General features: G+C 44.6%; 1 protein-coding gene across 1 annotated transcript in view; it reads left to right on the top strand.

Annotated features, from left to right (window-relative positions):
• The window catches only part of TMPRSS3 (transmembrane serine protease 3), a 16,222-nt gene extending 11,192 nt beyond the window's left edge, over positions 1-5,030 (top strand). Inside the window, exons 10-13 of the mRNA XM_057382692.1 lie at positions 13-108; positions 1,263-1,405; positions 2,586-2,738; positions 5,010-5,030. Coding sequence (XP_057238675.1) covers positions 13-108; positions 1,263-1,405; positions 2,586-2,738; positions 5,010-5,030 — 413 coding nt within the window. The remainder of the gene's footprint in view (positions 1-12; positions 109-1,262; positions 1,406-2,585; positions 2,739-5,009) is intronic.
• The last annotated feature ends 5,513 nt before the right edge of the window (positions 5,031-10,543 follow it).

Genomic DNA, 10,543 nt, shown 5'->3' with positions numbered 1-10,543 from the left:
TTTTTTTGATAGGTCACATAGAACCGATCTGTCTGCCCAATTTTGGTGAACATTTCCCAGCAGGGAAAATGTGTTGGGTATCAGGATGGGGAGCAACTGTGGAAGGAGGTATTTTGAATGGTCTGCTGATGATTTCCCTCCATGCACACATCTTCCATTCAGTAAATACCAGATTTGGTTGGGGCATTGTTCAACAGCAAATTTTCTGGAATATCAGCAGGGAGAAAAAAGACATATCATTAAATTTTGTGCACAAACTGAACGTAAAAGTGCTGTATAAACTCTTATCAACAGGAATGATGGGTTCATCCTCTGAAAACGTTGAAAAATACACATATAAAGTGTCCACAGTGTGGTACTCAGCCTCAGTCAAACAGGCTGTGCCCTTTAGAACTCCAAGCATAGAAAACACAGCATGAATGTAAGAATTAACATCCTTTTTTTTTTTTTTTTTTTTTTTTTTTTTTTTTTTTTTAGAGAAAGCACGTGTGTATTTCCAGGCAGGGTGGGTGATGTAGAAATTGGATGAATGCCAGAAAGAATGGGGAATTTTTATTTTTTTTTACCATGACTCACAGGTCATGTTAATCAATAACATAAACTGAACCACCCTCACGTGAAAACGCGTGAATTGTCAGGTAATCGTTTTTTATCACTTCRTTCATGTCACTGAGCATGTTCCTGTTGCTCAGAGAACAAGAACAGAACGTTACCTGACCCACAGATAACAGCCAGAGGCAGGGGGAAAATGAAAGCAAGGGCTGCCACATGAAAAAAACAGCCCTGAATCGACAATAGGCAGTGTGCAAATACTCCCATTTGCAGAAAGGATCCGTTCGGGCTCTGAATGAAATAAAATAAATATTTATARAGTAAATCAGGTGTTTGCAGATGCTTTGTTGACTGACAGAGCAGGCGATAAATTCAGAGCAGGTTTTGGCACTGGTGTTGAACACGATGTTCAACAAGGTTTTCAGTTCATTAGTGTCATTGATTATCTGGTTTGAAGTGGAGGCATACAATGTCCAGATTTTATTATTATTTTATGTACTGTGATAACCCACATCTCCACAGAGTGATAATTCCTGTACTGTGTACGTGATCAGACACTGAGTTGCCTTCCTCATGTATTGCCATTTAACCATCTTTCTTTCACCCTTCCCTACCAATTCTTTGTATATAAACCATCCTCTGTTTATAAATGGAGATTGTTTTCAAGGACAGGGAGGTTATTTTTTGGTTTTTTCCTGTTTTTTTAACAGGTGACACATCCGACACCATGAATTATGCRGGCGTTCCTCTGATTTCCAACGCGATTTGCAATCACAGGGACGTCTACGGTGGGATCATAACATCCTCAATGCTTTGTGCTGGTTTCCTAAAGGGAGGTGTGGACACCTGCCAGGTATGGAAGTTTCCAAACTGCGACTGTGCTCATTGGAAATGGAAAATCGTGAGTGATAAGTTATCAGAAGGCACTCCCAGGCTTTTCTTGGGCAAACATTTGGGTTTGTGCCATTTATTCTGCTCACCAYGATTATCAATCACCGGCCATGTGCATTCACACGCTACAATTCCCTTTTTATACTTCTTCTCTGAGCCTTATCTCTTACTTCTGAAGCCAAATTTGCTTAAGGAATATTTTCATTTGCTGCATGTGCTTCAGCATGGTGCCATCCTTTCTGTGCCTTGGCTGTGCCCTCTGCACTGCTCTGAACTGCATTTCCCTGCACTGTGAGCAGCTCCAGAGACCTGCAAGATGCTGAAAGCCCGTGGTGAAAAGCAGACACATAGGGTTGGGAAGGAATTCCTAGTGGAAAATATCCCTGCCCACATCAGAGGGCTTGGAACTAYATGAACTTCAAYGTCCCTTCCMACCCAAACTTTTTTATGATGCCATGAACTTCGTATTTCCAGAATTGCTCCGTCCCAGCCWCCCCTGAGACAAAATAAAGCAAAGGCAGAGGGTGCAAACATCTGCATTTCACCCCCTTTTTGCACAAACCTCCTCAAGCAAGGCACCTGGCACCAGCACTGCCCRGGAGAGCTGCCCAAGGCAGCGTGCTCAGCACACAGCTCTACGTGACAGCACAGCCCTGCTCACCAGCGGGACAGGCTGGCTCCAAATTCCCCTTTTTTCCAGTTGTTGTGCTGGCTCTGATGCTCGTAGGGCAGGAAACTGCCCCAGCAAAAAAAAGAAAAAAAAAAAAAAAAGAAATTGAGAGATTTCAGTGTTTAATTGTGTATCCATTGCATTGAATCTGCTTAGCAAAATGTCTGGGAAGGGCTGGAAAAGCAGGCAGGAGCTGGCAGGGAAGGAGATGAGATGTGAGTTTGATGTCACAGCCTCGGGCTCAGCTCAGTAGCCAGGAGACAGGGACAGAAAAATATCATTTAATACATGAGACRTTATGGTCTCAGAATTCTCAAAGTGCTGCTGTAATGTATTTTCCCCAGGACCCAGAACAGAGCAGAAATGAGAGATTTTGATTTACTGGATGATGTCTCTTCCCCCTCCCTTCCTAAAAAGACACTTCCCTCCTTTTCTGSAGCACTGGCATTTGTTTTAACTCTTTGTCCCTCAGGGAGACAGCGGGGGCCCTTTGGCATGTGAAGATATGAGTGTCTGGAAGCTGGTGGGCACCACGAGCTTCGGGGTGGGATGTGCAGAGAAGAACAAGCCGGGTGTCTACAGCCGAACCACATCCTTCCTGGACTGGATCCACGAGCAGATGGAGGTCTGGCTTGGCCCTCTTCCTGTCCCYAACCCTCCTCTGGCTGTCACTTTACCCCTCCTGTGCCACTCAGGGTTTAGCCTGTGTTTGTCAGAGCTGAGTTGTGTGGACATGAGAAATTTGAGGGGTGTTTGGGATGGAGGCAGAGCAGGGTGCAGGGGTTTGGTGAGGGGCTGGAGCACCCCACAGGGGTAGAGAGGAGAAAGCAGCACATCCATGGGGTGGGAATCAGTGGGGATAGGGCTGGAGCAGAGCAGGGAGRTGTGGAAGGGCTGAGTCAAGAGATGGGGGTCAAGGAAAGGGATTATAGGGGACATTGCTGTGTACAACTCTGGTGTCCCCAATATAGGAGKGACAAGGGACTKCTGAAACAAGTCCAGAGGAKGCCACAAAGTTGCTWCRAGRACTGGAGCACCTCCCCTATGGAGACAGGCTGGGAAAGTTGGGGTGYTCAGCCTGGAGAAGAGAAGGACACCTCAAAACACCATTGAGAATCTGAAGGGACCTACAAGAAAYTGTAAAGGGACTGTTTGTCAGGAACTGGAGTGACGGGACAAGGGGGAATGGATTGAAAGAGTGAAGGGTTAGATGGGTGTTAGGAAGGAATTGTTCCCTGTGAGGGTGGGGAGGCCCTGGCACAGGGTGCCCATGGGGATTGTGGCTGCCCCATCCCTGGAAGTGTCCAAAGCCAGCTTGGATGGGGCCTGGAGCAGCCTGCTCTGGTGTGAGACATCCCAGAGCCATTTTTGGGATCTCAGGCTGTCCTGCTGGCTCACAGGTGTTCCTGCAGAGGGCAGGGATCTGCAGCWAGCCATGGGGATGGCTCAGATATCCTACAAAGGCTCAGGTGGTGCCAAGGGCACTGAGACACCTCAAGTGGCACTGGACAGGGCAAGAACAAGGCAGGTGGACCCTCCCCAGTGTCCTGGAGGGTCTGGGCATGCAGACACAGGTAGAGAACTGGGCACCGGCTTTTAATTAGAATTTTTCTTTTCTTCATGATAAAACCATCCAAGCCCCAGAGAATGCATCCCACTGTGCTCCAGCCTTGTCCTCGCAGGCAAAGCTGCCATTCCAGCAGCCAAATGGCTGGAATTAGGGAAGGGATGGAGATCAGGGATTCCATTCCAGCAGCAGCAATGCAGCAATACAGGAACATGGTGAAACCTCTCCTGTCCCTGTTTCCCTTGTGAAATGTGTGTTTTTGAGGCCTCCTCCTCAAACCAAACTGCCCRTATCAATCAGTCACAGACAAGCAAATGCCCAAAATTGTGATSTGGGCAATTTCAGCTCAGCCCACATCTGAACACTGCATGACACACGCTGGTTTCACAACTTACATTGCACAGGAAGATTGATGCTGTCACAAGCCTATCTGTCACTCAAAGAAAAGAGGAAAACAGGATATTTCTGTATCTTTAGGACCCATAATGTTACTTGATTTTCTTCCCCTCAGATATATATATCTCATAGTGATTTATTTGCATATACAAACGTTTCAGATGAAGAGCTCATGAAATCACACATTTCCATTATGAAGTGATGGAGGGAGAAAAAAGTACAGCAAAATCTTTATGATATGGATGAATGCTAAGATAATACAATTTTTCAGAGGGGCATCCTTCAGATGTAAACATGAATTCTCCAATTTATGGCCTTAGAAAAGATTTTCAGCTGCAGCATGGAAACGTGGACGCTTTTTAATGGACTCTGAAGCAAACCAAGAGAAAGTAGAAAATGTGTGTCTTTGGAAGTGGGGCTGAGGGAACGACTGCACCTGGCAGAGCTGGGCTGGGGSACACCCAGATCAAACTGGAGAAGAGAAGCTTTGGGGTGACCTCATTGTGAYTTTCCAGYGCCTGAGGGAYAAGAAAGGTRGAGAGGGACTGTTTATAAGGGATGGAGTGACAGGACAAGGGGGAATGGTTTCAAATTGAAAGAGAGTGGGTTCAGATCAGATACTGGGAAGAAATTCTTCCCTATGAGAAGGTGTGCCCAGAGAAGCTGTGGCTGCCCCTGGATCCTTAGCAGTGTCCAAGGCCAGGCTGGATGGGGCTCTGAGCAGCCCCAGTGGGACAGTGGGAGGTGTCCCTGTCCATGGCAGGGGATGGGTTGGAATGATCTTTAAGGTCCCTTCCAACCCAAGCCTTGCCATGTTTCTGTAATTCCACCAGCAGGACTGTCTCCTTGGTGACCTGGGCACAGTGGGAAAACCCTTCCAGAGTTGGAACATCAGTGTTTCCAATAGAARCATAACTGTTTTCTTTCCCCCAGAGAGAAGAACTGCAGACCTGAGGAGCGTGGCTGTGCTCTGGGCTCCTGGAAACCCACATCACACTCCAGCTCTGCAGAAGGACCCATCCCGCTCCTCTGGTCCCTGCTCTGAGCTCTGGGCCTTCCCAGGACACCTTTTACCATTTATTTTGGTTACTGGCAACWACTCGATGCAAACTGTTGCACATTCAGCCTGTTTTGGGTGGAACAGGCAGATGGATGATGACCACRTGTGTTCACTTCAGCCACAAATTTTACACGCAGGAAAAAAGATAAGACTGATAACCCTGGATGCTGTCAGGATGAAGTTTTACAGAAAARGACTAAAACAACTTTAGATTAGGTTGTTCACTGTTATATTAGTACTTACCTTCCAAGAACCAGACTGAAAAAATACTTTTTTCTTTCCTGAAAGTATTCATATAGATCCACAAGAGGTTTTCTTCGAAGCCATAAAGCAAGCAGGAAGCAGAAAGTTGGCACTTTTGACAAGTATGTTCAAATGTTAGGAAAAATTATCATCTCTGAATTCAAATATATTGTCATGTAGTTGTAAACAGAGTTCCTAAAAATCCATTTCTACGGTGCTTTCCTGCAGTAAATAGCTCTGAAATGAGCAACAGATTGCAATTTGGCTGGAAAATTCTGAGATTACAGAACTTAAATRGAAGAAGAGCTTCTTTGTGCCCTGCCTTCCCTCCCTTTCTCYGCTGATGGGACAATGTAGGTCCCTCCCTTTTTGAGCCTCTGAGTGACATCAGGGTGTGGATGGACTGATGCCAGCCAGACAAGGGACAAAACATCTGAAGAGCTGCCGTGGTTTCCTGATTTCCATTTTAATAGAACAGTCTCAGCTATTTTTAGGCTGGAAAATGCCTGATTGTTTGGCACTTGGCCTTTGTAGAAATTCTGGGGTGAAAGTTGTCAATTTTGGAATCGATCACCGGCGATGGCGTGGGCTGAATAATGGATAATATTGTMAGAGCTTTCCAATAGCAGCCAAAATTGATCTGATTATCTGATCAGGTGCTGGTGATCTGCCTGAGATGTGCTTTTGGATGCAGTCTGAGTGCTTCTAGRTCAGTATTTGCATCAGCACTGCTGCAAGAAAGCGCCAGCAGAATAAGAACTTAATTTTTTGCTGTGATGTGTCGGGTCAAATTTGAGAGAAAACAGCGAACCCATATGAAGTGTCAACCTCCACGTTGTTCCATGGATACAAACCTTGATATCACAGGACACTGCACCAAAACCTTTCACCCTGAGTGAAGAAACTGCAGAGCAATGCAAACAGCACTTCCCAAGCAGGCACGTTGTTAAAAAGAGAAGGGAATCCTTATTGCAAAGCTGAGAGTGAAACTGGAAATAATTTCAACTGACAGAAGCAYGCCAGAATTACAACAAAGTGTGTTGGACCTTTGTGTAGCTGAGACATTTTCAGAAGAGTTTTAATGTTCACTGCTTGTTTTCATGACATTTTCACAGCCCAGCATGGCTGGTATTTTAGTATTTGCCTGGAGATGAGGGTGCTGCTCTTGGGGCTGACAGTGTTGTTATTTCATATGTCTGAAAGGACCCCTGAAAATTCCTTTTGAACCCTTCTGCTTCCATAAAAAGACTGTTATGATAAGTATCCATKGTGGTCTGATTTTATATTAAAGAGAAATCCAGTGTAAAATGTGGAAAGCTACTGAAATCTTCCCAGGCAGAAGCCACACTGACCCCCAGACCAATGACACTCACTTACAGGTAGACCCAGCCCAGTGAGCTGGCAAATCTTCCTTCAATCTTCCTTCTGATTTCTTCTTGATCCCTTGCTGGGATGTCTGAATTATGCACAGGCAGGATATAGAAYCAYAGAATCATGGAATGGTTTGGGTTGAAGGGGCCTTTGAATATCATCCAGCTCCAATCCCCTCGCCATATGAGTCACTCCCTGAAGCTGGATTTTCCACCCTCTCCTTGTTCCATTAACCCTCATTCCAGAGGCTTTAAAAATACATATAATCACAATATTAGCATATTTATTTATGTTAAGCCAGGTGAAGACAGTTGGGGCTTTAGGACATTTGCTGTGGAAGGTATTCTGTACAGAGATGGGCATTGTGCTTTATCCAGATAGAGGTGGGACTGATGGACTGGTGTTCACTGATATTCAGCATTACAGCTGGGATGAGGTGACACACAGAAAAATAACTTTTCAAAGAGTTTTTAAAGCAGGTTGCCAAGTTTTTCCTTTTCCTTGGGATTTCTTKTCTACATTCAAAGGAAATGTTGAATGTGCCAAAGCAGGTGGGGCTGAGGGCAGCTCTGGTTTGACTAACCCTGATTAGGGGTTTCATGGTAAACAACTTGGGAGTGTTTAAGATCTTTCTATGAGGGGAGTGTATATTTGCCACWTTATTAAAGAGGCTGATGAAACAGCCTCTGGTTTGTGAACTGGGATCACTGGTGAGACACAGGATTGTGTCACGGTATCCCTTGGCAACACAGCCTGGCAGCAGCAGCTCACACACAGGCTCTCAGGAAATTATTACAATAATGTAATAATGTTCTTCACGTGCTGGACTTTGCAAGAAAAGTTCAGCATTTGAAGAAAAATCCTTTTGCCATTTCACCAGGACAGTTCAGYCTGGAAACTGAGACAAAGCTGCTGAGTTTGGGTGAATCACAAGTGACTTTTATTCACTCTGCTGTTTTCCCAGACACTCTGAGGAACATCACATGGATGGATTCTCCTTTGGCCAATCCGAAATCCATTTTTTTTTCTTTTTCTCCTCACTTGAGACATACAAACAAGCAGGAAATTTCTGTAAAGAGGCGGGGATAAACATAAAAACAAGAGTCTAAATTTGGTGTCTGAGGAAGCCAAAGCACTTTCTGAGAAGTCACATGCATTCAACATGCTTTTGACATGCTTCTAACACATCCTGCACCAGGTACATCCCAGCACAGAGGTGGGGATCTGCCCAGTTCTACTCTCAGGGCAAGATTCAAGTAAATCTGTAAATGCAAATTTAAGTGTTGTATGTCAGGCTTTAAAAAAAAAAAAATAGGTCTGGCTCTTCACTTTTTTGCATCTTCAGCATCCAAACAAAGCAGGTTGGAAACTTGCATTTAAAGTGCTGCACTGTGCAGATTTAAGAACTGTTTTAAAAATTTTTAAAACTTTAGGTGTAATTTAAGTGCATATTTAAGAACTGTACATTTAAAAATTTTTTAAAGAATTTAAGAACTTTAGGTGCAATTTAAGAAATTTAAGTGCAAATTTTAAAAGTGTACATCAGGCTTAAAAAAAAAATTAGTTCTGGCTCTCTTCACTTTTTAGTGTCTTCAATATCCAAACAAAGCAGGCTGAAAACTTGCATTCTGAGTGCTGCACTGTGCAGCCTGCTGGTCCTGGTGACAAACTTATCTTGKTCCCTGAAAGGTGCACACACCCCAGCACCTCTGTGAGTTTAGTTTAAGATCTGCAGGCCAAATTTGCTTCCTTCAACAAAAAGCCCTGTGGGAAGCAAAATCCTAATTGTGGGCACCGAGAGCCCGAGGTTACATAAAGCCCAGAAAGGAGCTCACTTGGTGTGTTTGACTTTAGGGAAGGTACAAGGAAGTGTTTCTTATCTGCACTRCAAGAGCACACTCGATCATTGCCTTTAATCTCCCTTTTGATGAATTTAATGCCAGCAGAGGCTTCCAAGTTTGTTTTGTTGCTTTTGTCACACGTTCTCTTGCTGGTGGAGCTCCAGCCTCAGTAGCAGTTGTGGCCCCAGCACCCACATCAGATATGTGAGTAAGTTTTTCAATAGTTTGCATCATTTTTTGGCAGGGGAGAGGTAAAAATGCACCGATGTTTTGGGCTGCCAAAATGTGACCGGATCAATTTTTCCTGATCAAATAAAAACTGACTCCATCACCAATCCATTTCCCTGAGGAGAGCTTTGGTATCTTCCAGTTTGAGCAATGCAACTGTAAAAGTCAAAGGGAGAGAGGAAAAAAAAAWATTTCCCCWCCTGCTGATGCTGGAGAGTATTTAGTCAAGGTAAATGCAGGCACAGGGCTGGCAGCTGAGAGAGGAACCTGGCCTTGCCTTGGGAACCCACATCAGAGCTCTGCTTTGAGGCTGCCAGCCATAAATAGGATCCCCCTGGAGCTTTCAGAGGGAGAGGAGGGCAGGGAGAGAAGGAAAAATGAGAAAAGAACAAGAATGTCTTGGAGCAGCACAGCATGAAGCACTTAGAGGAAATAATTTGCCCTTAAAATCACCAATAAATCAAAATTCTTTCCTGCAGATTTCCCACTGTTTGAAGGACATTTTGCATAGAGTGGAAAAGAGTTTTAGATCCTTTTCGTAMAACTCCATGTGTCATTTATTTGGTCACTCTTACTCTAAGCAGAATTATCTCTACCGGAAACAAATCTGAAATGCTCATAATCAAATGAAACAAATTAGAAATGCTCATAATCATCTGAAGCCCACAGCAGATGGCAGCATACGGCAAAYTTTTTTTCCTCCATCCTCTATGGAAAAATAAATAAATAAAGGCTGAGCAGTTTTTGTGCCTCAGCCACCAGAAGTGGATAAAGCAAATGCAGTGACGGCCCTGGTCACATTCTTGGCTGTTTGAGGAGAGGCTCCTGAGGAGATGCAGCTCCTCCAGCAGAGGAGGGGACTCTCAGGCATCCAGGAGTGTGCTCAGAGCATCCACTATTGTTGGATCCATTACTGTTATTCTTGAATGCTAAAAACTTCCAGTGGAATAGCAGTCAGATGTCCYTGCAGAGTTGGCTTTGATCCAGAGAGATCTGTTGAGTTTATTATCCACATCCCCAAATGCCTGTCTGTTCCCTTGAGAGACTGAATTTATAATTGAACATTAATAGTGAAGAAGAACCTTTTCCTTACAAATTATTTTGTCACTCACCAGTGGCAGAAAGACAAAAAAAAAGTTTATTTAGAGGTTTAGCAACCTTCCTTTTTACTAGGACTGGGATGGGAACACAGYTTACAGGCCTCAGGGCAAAAATATGACCATCACTTAAAAATATTTCTKTACAGGTAGCCAGTGCCAGACACTACCAGCCATGTAGAGATAATATAATTTTAAGAAATCGTTAAAGCTGGAAGGGAAGTGGAAGCTAAACTTCTCCAAAAAAAAAAAAAATACTCCATCTCACCAATACTGCAATGAAGAGGAGAGAGAAAGGTGACACTGTTTAAGATTCTCTTCACCTCCTCCTCCTGCTTCTCCCTGCAGAAGAAGGAAAACACGTCCATGGCAGCTGGAGATGGCYCTGTGTCCCTGCCCCTCCGTGGCTCTGCATCCCCACATCCACCCACGCCACCACAACCCCTGATTTTTATAGTTCCTCCTTTGCAATTCCCCAGATTCTCCCACCTCTCCAACACCTTCTTGCCTCACAAGCCCTTTGCTTCCTCCACATCTGTGTTTCTAAATACCCACCTTCCCTCCCCTGGCTGTCCCTCCTGTGCCCTGCCCATGGCTTGKGGCAGGCACCAGACACTCAGCCCAGCC

This window comes from Malurus melanocephalus, unplaced genomic scaffold (genome assembly GCF_030028575.1).
Source record: "Malurus melanocephalus ecotype Western Australia unplaced genomic scaffold, MMel_1.1 scaffold_579, whole genome shotgun sequence".
Classification (NCBI taxonomy): Eukaryota; Metazoa; Chordata; class Aves; order Passeriformes; family Maluridae; genus Malurus; species Malurus melanocephalus.
Note: the sequence above shows the minus strand (reverse complement) of the source record. Positions and strands in the feature narration are given on the sequence as shown.